This window comes from Crinia signifera, chromosome 6 (genome assembly GCF_055691185.1).
Source record: "Crinia signifera chromosome 6, ASM5569118v1, whole genome shotgun sequence".
Classification (NCBI taxonomy): Eukaryota; Metazoa; Chordata; class Amphibia; order Anura; family Myobatrachidae; genus Crinia; species Crinia signifera.
Genome location: NC_139222.1, coordinates 148,408,774 through 148,428,016, shown reverse-complemented (window position 1 = coordinate 148,428,016; position 19,243 = coordinate 148,408,774). Strand labels below are relative to the sequence as shown.

At 42.5% G+C, this 19,243-nt stretch overlaps 1 protein-coding gene across 1 annotated transcript in view; it reads right to left on the bottom strand.

Moving 5' to 3' along the window:
* CFAP97D1 (CFAP97 domain containing 1) overlaps positions 1-19,243 on the bottom strand; it is a 58,835-nt gene that overhangs the window by 11,083 nt on the left and 28,509 nt on the right. Inside the window, exon 3 of the mRNA XM_083147579.1 lies at positions 15,448-15,566. Within this exon, the coding sequence (XP_083003705.1) occupies positions 15,448-15,566 (119 nt within the window). The remainder of the gene's footprint in view (positions 1-15,447; positions 15,567-19,243) is intronic.

Genomic DNA, 19,243 nt, shown 5'->3' with positions numbered 1-19,243 from the left:
TGCCCTCGTGTCCTAGATTCCTTTCTGGCAGTAAAAAGGGTGCATGGCAGTTCCTTATATTGGCCCTTGATATATTTGTACATGTTGAGCATGTCCCCCCTTAAACGTCTCTTCTCTAGTGTAAATAGTCCCAAAGTACTCAATCTCTCTTAGTAGTTTATATTCTCCATTCCCTTGTTTAGCTTTGTTGCTCTTCTTTGTTTTTTTTTTTTCAATTCTATGATGTCCTATTTATAGTGTGGGGCCCAGAATTGTACTCAATATTAAAGGTGAGGTCTAACCAGTGCCTTGTACAGTGGCATAATTACTTTAATGTTGGGTGGCTCTGTTTATAACCTAACCATCTCCTTATACTGTAGCTATTTTAACTATTTATTTATTGTTTTGTGTTCTTAGGTTTTCCGCATTACCTATATGTATCAAGCACCAGAGCTTGCACTTGACAGGCAATGCCATCTATAGATAGGCTTAGGTAGGCCAATACCGGGCCATTTTTTCAATCATGGGATTACTGGAATGTCCAGGATTGAAATGTAAAAATCAATAAAATAACTGTAGAAAATGTACAACATAATGTTCTGTTATGGATCTGGGTGTGAACCCACCGTTGGGGTACCATGACAGGCACGTGTGGACAATGGTGGTGGGCTGTGCCCTCAGCCGTGACCGCTGTTTAGGACGGCCACGGCGCACCCTACACTGACTCTTTTGGCCTTCTCAGGCAGGTGACCGTAGACTGCGGATTGCTAGGCTTCTCCTGTAGTCGCCGGCGTTCGAAGGAGCGAATTAAGATCGCTCCAACCCCGATGCAACCAGGTTTTAAGGTAAGTCTACGGCGACCGCCCGAGACAGGACCAAGAGATCAAACTACAGGCGCTAACTGGACAGGACACCCTGGCTAACGGCACCAGGCCAAGGACGGGCAGTGTGACCAAATCACAGGCACCAGGCCAACTAATGACGGGGTGCCACCAAACAAAATACACGCCAACATAATATAGTACACTTAAAGCGACGGTACCCCAAAACAGGTGTGAACCCATAGTGGGCCTCTCTCCGAATCATGGAGAGCTGGACCAGGACAATAATAACTTAGGATAAAGGGCAGCTTGCCCATAGAAAAGATAGATAAGGAACCAGGCTCCACAGGAGCACTTACGTGACCGGACTGAACCCTCCAGCAGCACAGGATGATAACATGCACGCCAGGGGTGGCTTGGCAGGACTGGATAGAAATTAGCTGACCAAGACTAAACCGGATCCAGACAGGACCAGGAGCGGATAGTGACTGCACCAAGACCGGACCAAGACAGAACGGGATGCAGACAGCAGCCAGAAGACGGCTGGGCAATGACTGGACCACAACCGGACCAAGACGGGACCGGACCAAGACGGGACCGGATCAGGACGGGACCAGGACAGGATAGAGACTGGACCAAGGCTGGACTGTGACTGGACCCAGACTGCAGCAGGACAAGACACTTGAAAGGTGACCAACAGGAAGCCCAAAGACTGCAGCTCAGCAACAGGAACAGGAAACTAGAAGCTATCACCGGCACTGCATTGCTGTGGAGAATGCCTTAAGAAGGGCTCAGGTGATTAGCACACCTGTGACATATCCAGCTACCTGCCAGCAGGAATAATGAGCTCATTATCAATCAGCCTTGTGAATAAATCAAGTTTCCAGAAGATTTGAGCTGCAATGGCACAGACTGACCACCGGAGGCCAACGGAGAGTCAAATGCCCAAACACAAACTGAACAGAACACAAACAGATCTGAACCATTAATCATGGTTCCTAATAGTTTCCCTGGATCAGTAAGCTTCCGGCTTCCTCAGGAGCTCCTGAGGAAGCTGGAAGCGTTATTGTATTACCGTCTGAGCTATAATATTCAGCCAGCGCTGGCATACTTTGTATATGCCAGAGACTGTGCCATGCAACTGCTCAGCTGAGTGTTGCTGTTTTGTAGACCTCCTTCCTTGAGTAGTAGGCGCTGCACTGCAGTTAGTAGGAATATTAGCACAGACTGCTATAGCCATGGATGCAGATCACTGTTTAGGAATGGATGACACAAGAGAAGAAAGATTGTGGCTGAAGTGAAGCTACAGTAAGACCTTAGGAGCTTCTTCAGCCTGGTAAGTGATTACTGTGTCCATACCTGGGTGATAATGACTGTGTGCGTGTATGTGTGCGTGTGTGTGTGTAGCTGGGGAAGCTCCAATCACAGGAATAAAATCCTATAATTTTTTGGCTCAAATCCCAGGATCCCTCCGATCCTGATCTGGGGATTGGCATCCCTAAATAGGCTTACCCTACAATCTTTTTAACCAACGTGAAATACACTGGTTCTGTGGCTGATTAAAACCAGCTGACAAGCCTGCTAGAAGTCAAACTTGTGTAATTAAAAAGTGAATTTGTTTAAAGGGTTAGTATGGTAATCCTACGTATACTGTAGGTTTTGTTGCCTATAGAGGCTTATGATCTAATATCCGCACATAATTATTTTGAATTATCCATGTACAGAGTTAATAAACAATGCTATGTTTGAGATAAATGTTGTCATGAATTGCATGCAATAAACAGTGCTTGATACATCCAGCCTCCTATTCCCTACTGGCTTTCTCTCTCTCTCTTTCTCTATCTCTCTTTCCCTCCCTCTGGTGTATATTTCAACTTGTATCTCTGTTTCTCTCTCCCCCGCCCCACAGCCTTTTCAGTGTGCTTTTAAGTCTCCTGGCAGCTTTTTCACTCCCCTCATTCCTCGCCAACTTTTTTAGTGTATCTCTTTCCTCATCCCTTTCAGTGTTTTATTATCTTCTTGTGTCTAATCGATGACAATATGACCAGTTGGCTCTCTTCTCAGCTCATCCTCAAAGGCTTTATCCTCTATCTTAGCAGCATAAGCTAAAAACTGCTGGACTAATAGGTTTATTTGTCCATACTGTACAAGTTCTCGTTGTTCAGTAATAAATAGGTGGAAAAAATTAATTATAACAGCATTTCCATATTCCCCATATATGCCAATTTGTGTTGTAAACAGAGGAATATTCAGATTTTACCCAGAAATGAGAGTCTGTGCTTATAAACTTATGTCACCCACATGTCAATAAGGTTCAAATTAAAATCTTGTACTTTATCCACTGCATTTGCTGGGTTAAATGTTTGGAGGAAAGTGGCTATCTGCACCAGCACCTACAATTGGTATTGTTGATTGATTGGGTCAAAATAAATGCTGATTGTCAGCGTAGGATCTGGATGCATCTAAACATTTTCCTAGCATACACAGACTGGCAGTAGATCCGGGGAACTCCGGTGAGTCAATCTTCCCCTGCATCAGTTTGAATATTTCATATTCCAAACTGTATATGTAAGGTACTAGGAACCAGTTGTCTATGGTATATTAAATAGATGATGAATCCAGGTGGGGCGTCGTCGGTGGGAGATGGACTGGTCACTTGGTCGACTGCATAGTGTCAACAAGGATGGTGTCAACTGGATGGTGTCAGTAAGGATTTTAAATAGCTCAACGCATTTCCCCGGACAATAGAACTCCGGCTTCCTCAGGAGCAAGTCACTTGCTCCTGAGGAACCGGAGTTCTATTGTCCGGGGAAATGCATTGAGCTGTTTCAAATCCTTGCTGACACCATCCAGTCGACACCATCCTTGTTGACACCATCCAGTCGACCAAGTGACCAGTCCATCTCCCACCGACGACGCCCCACCTGGATTCATCATCTATGGGATATTCGCTTTATTCCTAACCACATCCAGTGAAGGAGGAAATCGTCATAGTGGGAAGCCTGAGCCCTTGAAACTATAGGGCAAACTACAAAGGACTCTTGGGTCATCCAAATTGGACACATCTTCTACCAGGATGGTAATATGATCATACATGTCAGCTTCATAACTCTCTAAAAACCACCATGGATAAAATATCCCTGTGATATTATTTTTATACCTCTATTTTGACTTTATGTCAATGATTATGTCATATCTATGATTCACCATTAGTGATTCTACAACCTATAGTAATTTTATTGTGTTTTTATTGTTAATAAATTGTTTAACTTTTTGAGAACCGTCTTGCTCTATTATTGGATGAGCCAGCGCGGGCACACTTTTTTTAATTTCACTTGTGTATTTGTAGGGTTTGACAAACCCAGTGCCAGCAGCTGTTGATTAGCGCACCCCACACTTCCTCTGTCTATGGTATATTGTGTATACACACTTGTATGACTGATGTTGGTCTAAAACATGGTTAGTTTGAGTAAGACACATCCTAAGATACATAAGACAAAGCATTTGCTGGCAATACACTTTTTTCTGCTGCATATTTTCCTAAGTACATACTCTACAGTCAAAAACTACCTTAATAGTATAAGACAGGTGCATATATCAGGAGCTGTCCAACAGATGAGGCATTGTAGTACACAATCAGCAGTAAAAGGGAGTGTGGTCACGGCTCACTGGGCGTGCCACAAATCATGGGGGTCTGTACAGTGTTGTATGCCAGGCAGTTCTCAGCCAGCCACTGCCTATGTGAACCAGGCAGCCAAGTGCTTATCCAGAACCAATATGTGACTGAATGGTATTTGCCAGAATTGCCAGTTGGACAGTCCAGTCTTGTGGACCCTCATGTTTTGGTTTTGTTAAAAACACTATGTACAGTATGTTTTGATTTTTTTTCCAGTTTTGACAAAGCCACTCTCAAGTGTTTTGGTCTATGTTGGGTTTTAAATTTTTAATTATTGTTTTTTTTTTTTTAAACGCTCAAACCAAACTTGCTTACCTTAAATTCAGATTTGAATATCTGAGGTTCAAAACTACAGAAAGTCCAAAAAAATAGGCCTTGGTTTGAATCACTAGAGATTCGAACCTGCACTCATTTAGACTTGGATCCCCAAAATAAATAAATAATTATACCACTAATAATTTTTTCTTTACAAAATGAGAAAAGATTTTCCTAAGCACATCAAATAGTTCACAGCAGGGGTGGGCAATTATTTTGTCTGGGGGGCCACTTAACAATTACAGTAAATATTTTCGGGCCGCACACAAAATTCAGATCCAAAACATGAAACACGAAACACTGAAGAGTGGAGTTTTGGAACCGATCCAGATCCAAAACACTGCCGAAGATACAGACCAAAAACAAGTTTAATGAAACACTAAAAGTGGCCGGTGCACATCCCTATCTAGTATATAATTGAAAGCATCTGACTTGGGGGAGATTCAATACCATTCGTCCCCAGCGTATTTGCGCCAGGGACCGATGTTGCGGCTCTGCACATGTGCATATTTGCGCATGTGCAGGGCAGCTGTAGGAACGCCTTCGCAAAATTTCACAGTGGCCGACGCATTCGTAAGGGTCGGAACATGGATGGGCCGATGCCTGCCAGGGGTGGGCGGCTGACATCACATGACTTCAGCACCCACCTCCTGTTCGGCGGACACCGACGGAAATAAAAGTCAGTTTAAACTGAATTTTATTTCTGAAGGGGAGAGATATCTTTTGATGGTCAATGACCATTGAATGATTTCTCTTCCCTTCAGACACATGCGAGGGGATGTGTTCGCGTACATCCCCTTGCATGTTACTGAGGAGATTAGGTGTCAGGGGGTGTGGACGTTCAGGGCTCGCTAAGAAGAGAACGACAGTTGCTTAGCAAGTCTTGCTGAATCAGGCCCTATATACAGTAGCAGAACTGCAGGCAGGTCATGTGTCTTCTAAAGTAGATGATTGACACCTCAAATGGCACAGCTTAAAAACTCATGGCATGGACTCTTACAGTATCAGTAGTTACACACTGTGCTACCAACACCCTCCTATCAAATATTCAACTTTTATAATACAGATTAAACACAAGCCACAATCTGTATTTTCCAGCACATTATGTGCACATTAGTGAACAGGCAGTTTTCGTGTACAGGCTGCTCGGCACTGTAATGCTGAGATAAAAGAGGCAATCAAGTAGTTTGGTGCACATGACAGATAGGGGCTAGAAATCTAATTAAAATTGTTAGAAAAAATGTAATCTTCCGTATGTGAAGAAGTTAACAGAACAGTATTTCTTCTAGAGCCAGGACTCAGCTTGCCCGGCTTATGAAAGGACACTGATAAATGGTGCTGAGAAAAACTGTTATAGCGGAGAACAGTAAGTGATCACAAAATAATTATTCATTTCTATTTTTCCAAGTACCTGCCTAATAAGTCCCACAGGTCAGCAGCCAGCCTATGACTTCTCCATAAAGGACCTATTTATGAATCCTCCAAAAATCCCTGCAATATAAAATATCCTCAGAATGTATTAAGGAGTGATCCTAACAAATATAGGGCACTCAGGGCCGGCTCTACCATTAGGCAGCTGCCTAGGGCACCAGGATCTTGGGGCAGCAGCTAGCCTATGACTTCTCCATAAAGGGCCTATTTATGAATCCTCCAAAAATCCCTGCAATATAAAATATCCCCAGAATGTATTAAGGAGTGATCCTAACAAATATAGGCCACTCAGGGCCGGCTCTACCATTAGGCAGCTGCCTAGGGCGCCAGGAACTTGGGAGTGCCACCAAGTCTGCCTATCAAAAAAATCAAGGATGTCTATGAAGATCTTTGTTGTACTTAATGCAGGTGTCTGTTGTGGAACTTCTAAGACCTTACCTCCATACTTTCCCTTGGGGCATACTGTCCTACTTTTCTGCCCCCCCCCCCCCCTTCTTCTACTCTAATGTGGATAGCAAAAGGGGGCCTCCAGTAGGCTGAAGTTTTGCCTAAGGTGCTGAGAAGCCTTATACCAGCCCTGATGGCGCTCCATTTGCCAATAGAAAAGCCCTCTGAAATACTGGACAATACTAATAGTTGGTGAAATACAAAACATTTTTTTTTGTCTGGGTTGACCAGTGTTAACATATACATATACATATCCAGTGTGATGGAGATAGCATATGGGGCCTAATTCAAAGTTGCAGTGTAAAAATAAAGAAGCCAGTATTTACCCTGCACAGAAACAAAATAACTCACCAAAATCTAACTCTCTCTGCACCTGTTACATCTGCCCCACCTGCAACGCACATGGTTTTGCCCATTTTGAGAACAAATTTGTTCTGCGATCGGGTTTGAATTAGGCCCATAGTAAAAACGAATAAGCAAACCAAATTGTAAGCTACATTCTGCAATATATCAGGCACATATGCCCGATTCAGACCGGCTCACACAGTTGCGAATTCGCACGGTGGCAATGCGCATGCGCAAGGCCGTCCTGCATTGAAATCCTGCAACTAAATATATATTTTTGCAAGGCAATCGACAGGAAGTTGGCATCTGTGGGTGGAAACTTGCTGTTTAGTGCAAAGAATGAGCAGGCATGCCAGTAAAAAGGCTGGGCGTGTCTGAGAGTGTGAGTTCAGCTCCAGCTCCATTCCAATGCACTGCAGAGTATTGGCCCCCATACATCAGCAATCACAATTAATTGTTTCTCAGATCCAGTGATTTTTTGCCCAGATAAATGGTTTCTTCAATCTATTTGACTTGCCCACACATTACAGATTTGTTTCAGTGATCGGCAGATTTTTGCTGTTAGAATTCCCACACATACAAAAATGAAACTCCAAAAAAACCAGATTTTAAACATGTTTAAAAATCTGATTCAGCAATCGATTGGCGATCCCTATTAATTTTTGATTGGGATTGCCAAAAGGGGGAGCCCACACATTAAAGATTAATTGTGGCAATCATCTCCAGAACGGAGGATTGTCACAATTAATTGCTGATGTATGGGGCCTATTAGGCTCTGGCCTTACTCTAGCCTGTGATGACTTGTGCCCAGTGTAGAAATCATTAGATGGTGAGCCAACTTACAATGGGTTTTGGAAGCAGGATGGCATCTTAACTGAATGCTGGCCCAGTCAAATTCGCTCCTGTGAGATCAGGGCTAAATCGGGCTCATAGTGACAAGGAATATTACGGGGTCTATAAATAAACCACCTGAGTAAATACAAATATTAGAAATCTAAAAGGTCCAACCTCAGTTTTTTTATTTATTTATCCAGAAACCTAAAAAAATAATTATGCAATAAAACAAAATTAAAAATATGACACTGTAAGAATAAAGCAGCCAGTATTTACCCTGCATAGAAGCAAAATAACTCCCCCAAATCAAACTCTCTCTGCACATGTTACATCTACCTCAGCATGGTTTTGTCCATCTGCAAAATTGCAGCTTTGCTAACAGCAAAAAAAGCTAATAAGGAAATAGAGAGCAGAGGCCTAGTACATTTTCGTATTGCAGATCTATAGCAAAAAAGAAATAGTAGTGTACAGTACATGGCTACATCTAGTAGGATCATAGTAAAAATTGGATGGGATGGCTCCATGTGGGGCAGCATTATTATACCAGAACCAACAGCACCAGATCGTGATAAACTTATGAGAGATACTGTATTGTAGAGGTAGCCTGATGTTTTCTCCATTGCTGCACATGTTGTATGTGGGTAAGAGAATTGGTACATATCCATTGTTTAGCAATTAAACAGCGAGCGACATTCAAGATGTGCATAGAATGCTAATCTGCACACTTATTGAGATCCTCCGCCTCTGTAAAGAAGAAAAGTACATGGAGACAATCTAGGAGATGTTGTCCAAAAGCATACAATCTTGAAGCATGTCCACCAAATATGTGAAAACATACCTTCTTCGCTGCATACCCTCCAACAACAGTCCATTGCTGGACTATACATTTTACATAAAAGCATACCTCCCAACAGTCCCGATTTTAGCGGGACAGTCCCGATTATCAGGGCCTGTCCCGCTGTCCTACCCGCGGGCGGCAGTGTCCCGCGGTGTGGGGGGGTTGTTGGGAGTCCCCCCTGTCAGCTGCTAAGCAGCGGGGAATAAACGCTGTGCGCATGCGCACAGCGTCTATTCCCGCAGCCAGGGGGCTGGGGGCATGGCTAGAGGCTTACAGAGCCTCCGGGTCATGCCCCCATAGCGGCAAAATGGGGGCGTGGCCTCACGGGAGAGCCGCGAGTATAGGCCACGCCCCCAAATTAGGCCACGCCCCTCGAAAATTTCAGCACGCATCAGCAGCGTCCCGCATGCTGAACACGCAAAGTTGGGAGGTATGTACAAGGATAGGTACTAGGAACTCTATAGCAGATCTTGTAAGCATTTTCCTTAATAGAGGAATAAAAAGCAACCCTCTTGTATATGATAGCCCATGTGTTATCTCTTGGTATATTTCCTAGGCCCTAACCCATTGGAGCTCATGATTTGGGGTATCAGGAAGTTTGGCTTGAAGTAAGTATGAAGTTGAAATGAGTTTGACTTGAATTAAGTAAGGAGTTGAAATGAGCTTCTTATGAAGGCAGGGTCAATGATATGGAGACTGAGCTAAGGGGTAAAAAGTTATTTTCAAAATTATGGATGTACGCAAAACAGGTCAGAGTAGGTAGATTCAATTTGCTCTTCAGGCAATCTTGAGAGGCGCAGTGGCCTGAGTCGAATACATTGTGTATAACTCTGATACCACTCGCAGACTAAGGGGAAAACTGTCTGCGATTGGGGCCAGGGAGGAATGCAGGGCTACGCCAGATGAGAGTAAAGAGGGAGGGGTAGAAAGTAATATCAAAATGGTGTTTGCAATAATCCAATATTGTGCAGGTAATTTAATCCCTTCCATTTATTCATTATCCAAAGAAACAGAGGTATAATTGACAGAAAATTTGATGGGGTTCATGTAAGAGAGGGTAAGAAGTAAAGACTAAGTATAGATCATAGACCCCCTTCCATCTAACTGAGTGTAAACACATAAGTTCAAACGAGGTAGGCAATCTTAAAAGAGAGGTTTTGAGTTGGGAATGGATACTATTAGCAATTTGGAGTTCTCAAAGTGAATATGGGGCAGAATTTCCTTTAGTATCAATAAATTGTTTTATGCCATGTCTGCACCATGGAGCTGCTAGTGAGCTATTACAGCCAGGAGGAAAATCAAGATGTTCCCAAGTCTGAGACATAGGTTATGGACAGGAGGAGAGATTATAGGCAGAACAAATGTTGTTCCTTAATTTAAGGGTAACATTGACTGTGTGTGTATTGAATAGGCTGTAGCCGGTCTACTTTGTAAGGGTTTTCAACACAATCTATGTCTTGTGTATAGTCCTATGTATAGGTGCAGTGTCCTTAGTACGGTCAAACTAGCAGATGTTGGTTTAACTGTCAGGATTTCTTATTTTCTTTCACATTGCATTTTTTTCCGGTGTCATTGTATTTAGATCACGATATGTAGTTATGCCGATGGCGTCTCCGTCTCCCTGATTACAGGAAGTTAGAGATTATGTCACTAGTTTGCGTCCCCGCCGGGTGCGTGGTCCCGCGTCCGGAATTAGCAGTGTTCACAGTGGGATGATGTCTGCTATATAAGGTATGTTGTTTCATTGTACTTGTTGTATGAAGCCTGTTGACAATGAATTAAATCATTGAAACATTGGTAAAGTTAGCATGTCAGCTGTGATTCCTGTCGACTAGACGCCCCAGAGTGCCGGCAATTACCGAGGTATATATCCACTTGCAGAGTGGAGGACGGGCACCGGGCGCAAGATAATCATTCAAGCAGGGAGTGCCGGTTCAAAGAGATTATATATATATATATATATATATATATATATATATATATATATATATAAAAATTTGCATGCGGGCAGCACTCCAAATAGGCAGCACAAACAATAAAACGAGGTGCCCTCCGTAGAACACAGTGAGTGAGAAACTGACTGCGGATATATGCGCTGTGATGGCGGCACTCTGCTTTAGCAGAGTGCCGCCATCACAGCGCATATATATATATATATAATACTGGTATCCACAGAGATTCCCTTACAGGTCCCCGAGCAGAAGAAGAGGCGGTACTCAAAACGGACTTTTCAAATCAAGTGAATCTTGATTTGAAAAGTCCGTTTTGAGTGCCGCCTCTTCTTCTGCTCGGGGACCTGTAAGGGAATCTCTGTGGATACCAGTATTGTATACCTCTATGTGGAAGGCACCCCGGCATTTCTCTAGTGGTCCTGAGTGCCAATCCCTTCGTTCTCTCTCTCTATATATATATATAGATTCTGTTTGAAGCAGGCACTCACCATAAATCATCATCTCAGTTGAAAAAGAATTTATTTCATAGAATATCCATCATTAGTCGACGTTTCGGTCCACAACAGGGACCTTTGTCAAGACAAGTGTTTGTCAGTCAACAGACCAGGAACACCAGGCAGTGTGTCCATACAGTGTCGCAGGCGGCTATTTATGGCATCACAACCCTAATTGAAAAGCACTCCCACTTCCTGTTCCATATAAGGCAGGAAGCGGATCCTAAACTGCTATATCCGATGGATAATGCAAGTTAAAAATAATCCCACAAGTGAGGCAACAGGGCGAATACTTACTATAAAAAATTCCAGCAAAAAATATCAAACGGGGACCGAGATAAACACCAAACCAACAAACGTTGCCGGACCGGAAGTGCCATGCGTTCCACCCTTCGCACCGCCCACAAAGTACCCCACGCGGAGGGGCGGCGGCGGGAAAAAGGAGAGGGGGAAGAGGAAAATGAGTACTCTGGCCACTGATCTGGTATTTAACATCTCTAGCCATGAGCTTACTGAGTCGGAGCAGGAGGTGTTGGCACTGGGGTTTTCATTTGTCCCGACGGTTAGGCCAAATCGGTTTGATTGGTCCGTTGACACTTTCAAATTTGGGCGCAAATTACGCCTTCGAGAGTTTTTTGGTCACAAGCCGAATGAAGCACCTGAAACTGGGAAGAAATTCTCCAGGACCAGCACCTTTGATCCACATTCAGTGAACCCTAGTATCCGCACTTTCTCACGTCTTATTGAACAAGAGATGTCATTACAATCCTTAACACCCAAGTATGACAACCTCTCCCCACAACAACGTATGGCTTTACGTGCGCTTATGTCCAACAAGCAGCTTGTCTTTCGACAGGCGGATAAAGGGGGAGGGGTTGTCATACAGGATTGGACATCCTACGATGCTGAAATACGTAGGCAACTTGCTGACTCCGATACATATGAAAAACTTGCAACGAACCCTATGTCTAATGTCAAGAATTTGGTTGATAAAACGATCGGTACAGGCATACAAGCCGGTTGGATAAATAAAGATGTTGGTGCCTTTTTGCAGGTGGATCATCCAGTCTGTCCGTATATTTATACGCTTCCTAAGATCCACAAGAGACTGGATGATCCACCTGGTCGCCCTATAATCTCTGCAGTAGGGTCAGTACTACAGCCACTAGCAGAGTTTGTTGATAGTTTTCTTCAGGTATATGTACAACAAATGTGGAGTTACGTTAGAGATACGTCGGATTTTCTTGCAAAAGTGCTAGCTCTAGGTCCTTTACCTGAGACAGCCCTTTTCGCAACTATGGATGTTACTTCATTGTATACGGTGATCCCCCATGTAGGGGGACTTGAGACATTAAAACTATTTCTACAACAAGGTTTACATGAGGGACCACCCACTATGTTTTTGCTTGAATTAGCTGAATTGGTTCTGCGACATAACCATTTTTGCTATAACAAGGAGCATTATATGCAGCGCTCCGGTACAGCCATGGGGTCAGCTTTGGCCCCAGCGTATGCAAATTTATATATGCATCGCTATGAGAACGAGCACATTATGCCCCTGTATGCTAATAAGATTTTATTTTTAAAGAGATTTATTGATGATGTCTTCCTAATTTGGATTGGCACAGAGGATGAGTTTTGTGAGATGGTTGCACACTTGAATTCCCTTGACACCACTATTCGATTTACTCACTGCATTTCAGCAACTAGTATCAACTTTTTGGATGTAACATTATTCAGAGAAGCCCAAGGAGTCGGCTTCACTCTGTATCGGAAAGAGACCGACCGGAATTCATTACTATATGCTACCAGCCACCACCCAAGTTTTTTGAAGGAAAGTTTGCCGATCTCACAATTTATCCGCGTATTGCGGAACAACTCATCTGAAACGACAGCACAAATACAGATCGATGAGATGTGTGATAGATTCCGCACGCGGGGATATAAACAGACCACCATCGACAGATGTTTGAGCAAGGCATTCACCAGATACTACAGTGACGAAAGTAAAATCACATCCGGTTCTGTGTCTAATCGCATGATCTTTACTTCTACATTTAACACTGCTTCCGACGAGACGGGCAAGGCGATTTGAAAATATTGGCCTATCATCTCGACTGACTCAAAGATGGGTTATATCAGCAAAAGGCCGCCTATGCAATCCTTCCGTCGAGGACCCAATCTCAAGCAGATGTTAATGCGACCACATGTCCAACCAGTCTCCAGTAATTCTAACTGGTTTCCACCCCAACGACTTGGATGTGTTCGCTGCACTGACTGCACCACGTGCAGGTCTATGATGGTTGGTCAGACCTTTCCCCATCCCCATACGGGGAAGAAGATCAAAATCCGACATAGACTATCGTGTACGGCATCATTCGTCATCTATTTCCTTACATGTCCTTGTGGACTCTATTATGTAGGGTTAACCTCCCGCAGTTTCAGAGAACGAATGGCAAACCACCGTTTATCCATCCGACAAGCATTTGAACAAAAGAAATCGGATAAACCGGTGGCTAAGCATTTTTTAGCCTTGGGACATTCGGTTGCTACGTTGCGTTGTATGCTCATCGACTGTGTGCCCCCTCTTTTCCGTGGTGGTGATCGAATAAAGAAGCTCCACCAATTGGAAGCTCGCTGGATCTACGATTTGGGGACTGTTGCCCCTCGGGGCTTAAATGAACAGATAACATACAGTGTCTTTCTTTAAATTTTTTCTATATTAATATTATAGTCCTTGTAAGACAATGCAGCATTTTTCTATTTTTTTCATGTGTTTATTATTTTTTATTTTTTGTTTTTTTGTCTTCATGTAGTTGTGTCTCATGTGTGTGGCGCGTGTTGCGCATGCGTGTCTGCACTTGATAGTGTTTTCATCCATGCGCGTATGTGTCGACACATGGTACACAAAATTCTATTTAGTAAATTTATTGTATTCTATCTCATTGTTTGTTTTTCTACTTTTATGTGCATATAATGGTTGAATTGAATTGTGATGTGATGCATCAGGCAGTAGTCGCATTTGATCTATTTATGGCTCACTATAATTATTTTATCCCATATTTTATTTTGGGCTGAGTTATCGTCAATCCCGCAATCCAGATTTTTTATTTTTTGATTTTTTTTTTGATTTTTCATTTTTTATTTATATTTTTTTATTCGAAAAATTTTTTTCCCTCATTATTTTTGTTTTTCAGCGCTCCACCTCTTTATTCTACATGCGGTCCACGGCTGTGGCACGCATGTGGTCTCTAGCGGCTGTCAACATTGTTTGAGTGATTATTGCGCTCATTAGCGCTTCACTTCCGGTATCCAAACATCTATATGCAATTTTTGGCCACCCTGCGCTCCATTCCTCTACCCTACATGCGTTCCACGGCTGTGGAACGCATGTTACTTCCTGTCCACCAGTCCCCTACAATTGTCAGCCGTGTTTTATTAATTTTCGCGCTCACGAGCGCTCTACTTCCGGTTTCCGGCTGCGTTCCACCGTCGTGGAACGCATGGCACTTCCGGTCCGGCAACGTTTGTTGGTTTGGTGTTTATCTCGGTCCCCGTTTGATATTTTTTGCTGGAATTTTTTATAGTAAGTATTCGCCCTGTTGCCTCACTTGTGGGATTATTTTTAACTTGCATTATCCATCGGATATAGCAGTTTAGGATCCGCTTCCTGCCTTATATGGAACAGGAAGTGGGAGTGCTTTTCAATTAGGGTTGTGATGCCATAAATAGCCGCCTGCGACACTGTATGGACACACTGCCTGGTGTTCCTGGTCTGTTGACTGACAAACACTTGTCTTGACAAAGGTCCCTGTTGTGGACCGAAACGTCGACTAATGATGGATATTCTATGAAATAAATTCTTTTTCAACTGAGATGATGATTTATGGTGAGTGCCTGCTTCAAACAGAATCTATATATTTGGGACTTTGTTTCCTCTAAAGTGGAGCACCGCAAAGCTGTTCTTTGAGTATTTGAGTGCGGTTCCTCGATATGACTATATATATATATATATATATATATATATATATATACTCACTGGACCCATAAGGATTTTGATGTCAGGGTGTTACTGTCGTCGCGTTAATGAATACCAGTATATTGATACCATCTCTATTGTCACATATGAAATGGAAGAGTATTTGTTAAATTGTAAGTTTGGGTCTTTTTATTAAAGTCAATAATAATTAATGATGTGTGCTCAGCACATGGACACCATATAGATACACCAGTGGTACTCAGTAATGAAGTAGAGATCATTAAATATAAAAAATACCACAGTTTTATGACAGAACAGTAGAACAGCCGATATTACCTCTGTAAATAATACGTGTTCCAGTTGTCCACTGCACCTGGGCCGCGCATGATCTGAGAGATTTTCTCTAGCAGCAGCTGGTTAGTCCTTTCTATAACAGCCAGTCTTTCTTTTTCCATCTGTATGTAAAAAGCACAAGGCAGGAGCTGAGTCAATTAATCTATCCACACAACACTGACTAGCTAATGTGGTAATTAAAGCAATGGTTCTACAAGTATAAATAGAAATTTTAAATTAATTACTGAGATTTTGTTTGCATTTTCTAAATGCAACAAGTAAAATATAAATATATTTCCTATTGTAAATCCCTGATACCCCACTTACAAATAAATATTAAAGGGCATGCATATGGGTAATTCAATCAGTAATGGAATCACCTTTTTACAGTGATAAACTCTATTGACTATACAACTGATACCTCTAATGTAAACAAATCATCATAACCCAACCTCCCACAACAAAACAAAATAAAATGCAAAATACCTTAAGTACTATGTGTAGGTTATCCTTGATAAATCAGTTTACTTTCAAAGTCTGTAATGGAATCACCACTTACCGTATAAGAGATGTTACTATGTGTGTGCACATAAAATTGGTAAATTCCGAATCCACAATTAAACACAGTCTAGATTTTCACAGATTAGAAGTTGGGGAAATCCTGTGGATATAGCTACATACATTTGGCAAAAATATGAAAGCTTGTGTAACCTGGGCACATTTTTTAATAAAGTAACAGGATCACCGTGCTGTGGTCACAAAGTCACCAAGTGGGCAATGGGCATGATAGAGGGTACTGATTATGTTTTCTCCTGAAGAAGCTGGAAGTCAATTTATCTGGGGAAACGCGTTAAGGTTTTTATTGACCCACTGGGACTTTTCACACCTACCTGTGATCAGGGGCTGGCTGGCAATTTTTAGCCTAGGGGACAAGTCCAGAGCACTGGCCCATACCCCCCCCCCCCTTTCTGGAAGACGGAATACTTGTGTGCGCTGGAGGCGCGCTGAAAAATTAGGCGTGTGGCCTATCATAAGGGGGCATGGCCTGTACCATGATTGTATTGTCCATGCCCCTCCTGCCCACACCCCAGTCCGGTGAGGCTACTACTGACAGCCCTCCTGTGCTGGCTGCGGCTTCCAGAACACGGCCACGGCTACAGGAAAATGGCCGCTGGCCTCCTGCACTGAGGACATGTCTTCAGTGCAAGGGGCCGGCGGACATTTTCCTGTAGCCGCGGCCGTGTTCTGGAAGCCGTGGCCAGCGCAAGATGGCTGGAGTAGGTGGACAATGCACAGCCAGTGACTGGGTAAGCGGCCCGGGGGGCCCATGGCACCCTGACCCCCGGCCCAGCCCACCCCTGCCTGTGATCCACCACCAACCTCCTGAATCCATTGAGCACCACCAAGGACTGGTAAAGTGTTCGAACTTCTTTATGGGATATCTAGCCCGATCCCTAATACACAAGGGGCCTTATTCTAGTTCACTCTTTCTGACAAAATCCTTCTTAGATGGACAAAACCATGTGCACTGCATGGGGGCAGATTTAAAATGTGTAGAGAGAATTAGATTTGGGTGAGTCATTTTGTTTCTGTGCAGGGTAAATACTGGCTGCTTTATTTTTAAACTGCAATATAGATCTCACTTTGAAGTAAACCCACCCAAATGTAATTATCTCTGCACAAGTAACACCTTCCCCACCTGCAGTGCACATGTTTTTTTCCATCTAAGAAGGATTTTGACAGAAAGAGTGAACTAGAATAAGGTCCAAGATCTCAAAAAGGTTGCAATCGGGATATTTTGAGCTCTTGAAATTATAGAGTTTGGGATTACTGTGACTCATCTTCAATTAATTGGACTATATTTAATTACCAATTCTTCTAGTACCCATCAGTGGATCACTATGAAAATGGTAATATGATATTATTTCATACCCAGTTTGGAAAAAATTGTGACTTTTAAAGTGAAATTTATCAACCATATATACCACAATTGAAGTTACAAATGTGACATTTACCTTTTTCTATTTTATATATATATATTGTGATTTGCATTACTCTGAGTTTTATTATTATTATTGATTTTTACATTGATTATAATTTCAGTTAATAAATATTATTTATCATTGTGAACTGTCTTGTGTATATCAATTAGCCAGCGCTGGCATACTATTTTTAGCCTTTGTGTCAGAAGAGTTAGGAAAAACACAAGAAAAAGAAAGCCATTGTGGTTTGCAAAAGAAGTAGCAAGTATTGTGAAAGCAAAAAAGTTGGCCTTTAAGAAATTTAAGCAGACGCAGAAGAATGAGGACAAAGAGGTGTATCTTGTTAGACAGAAGGAGGCTAAGAAGGTAATCAGATTTGCAAAAGCACAGGCTGAAGAGAAAATGGCCCAGTCAGTGGGTAAAGGGGGGAAAACTTTTTTAGGTATATAAGTGAAAGGAGAAAAACAAAAAGTGGAATAATTAGACTGAAGACAGAGAGTGGAAGTTTTCTTGAGGGGGACAATGTAATAGCAGATAATATTAATAATAATTTCTGCTCAGTATTCACTGCTGAGAGAGAGGGGAAGGGGCCACAGTTAAGTTGCAAGTATAGTCAGAAAACTGAGGGAGAGACAAGTACATTTACAGAGGAGAAAGTCCTCACAGAACTCTCAAAACTGAAAGTGGATAAATCAATGGGGCCAAATGGGATACATCCAAGGATACTAAAAGAGGTTAAAGGGGAGCTGGTAAAACCAATAACAGAATTATTCAACCAGTCACTAGCTACTGGAGTAATCCCAGAGGACGGGAAAACAGCGAATGTAGTCCCACTGCACAAAAGTGGAAGCATGGAAGAGGTAAGCAACTATCGACCAGTGAACCTTACATCCGTAGTAGGGAAATTGATGGAAACACTCTTAAAACAAAGAGTTGTAGAATATCTCAAAACCAGCAATTTACAGGATCCAAAACAGCATGGGTTTACTGGGGGAAGATCATGTCAAACAAATCTTATTGACTTTTTTGACTGGGTGACTAAAGTAATAGATCATGGTGGGGCTGTAGATGTTGCTTATCTAGACTTTAGTAAAGCTTTTGACACTGTCCCACATCAGAGACTGTTAAATAAACTTGAAAGCTTGGGATTGGATTCTAAGATAGTTGAATGGATAAGAGCGTGGTTGCAATACAGAAAACAGAGAGTTGTAGTAAACGGAGTACAGTCAAAGGAGGGAAAGGTTACAAGTGGAGTACCCCAGGGATCTGTACTTGGACCGGTGCTTTTTAATATCTTTATTGGTGATATTGCAAATGGAATTGAGGGTAAAATGTGCATTTTTGCAGATGACACAAATGTATGCAACAGGGTAGACACACCAGGAGGGGTAAAACAAATGATTGAGGATCTAGGTAGATTAGAGAAATGGTTAAGAGAATGGCAACTACAGTTTAATGCCAAAAAATGCAAAATCATGCACTTGGGTATCAGAAATCCAAAGAATCAATATAGTATAAATGGCACTATAATGGAAACTACTGAGCAAGAGAGGGATCTAGGTGTCACTATTTCAGGGGACTTAAAAGCAGGTAGGCAATGTAACAAAGCAATGAAGAAGGCAAGTCAGATGCTTGGTTGCATAGAATAGAATAGAATCAACTTTATTGGCCATGTGTTCTTGCGCACACTAGGATTTTTTTGTGGATTACAGTGCAGCATCAAGCAGGGATGAAAAGGGGGGGGGGGGGGGGTATCAGCAGTAGAAAGAAAGAAGTAATAATGCCACTGTATAGGTCATTGGTACGACCTCACCTAG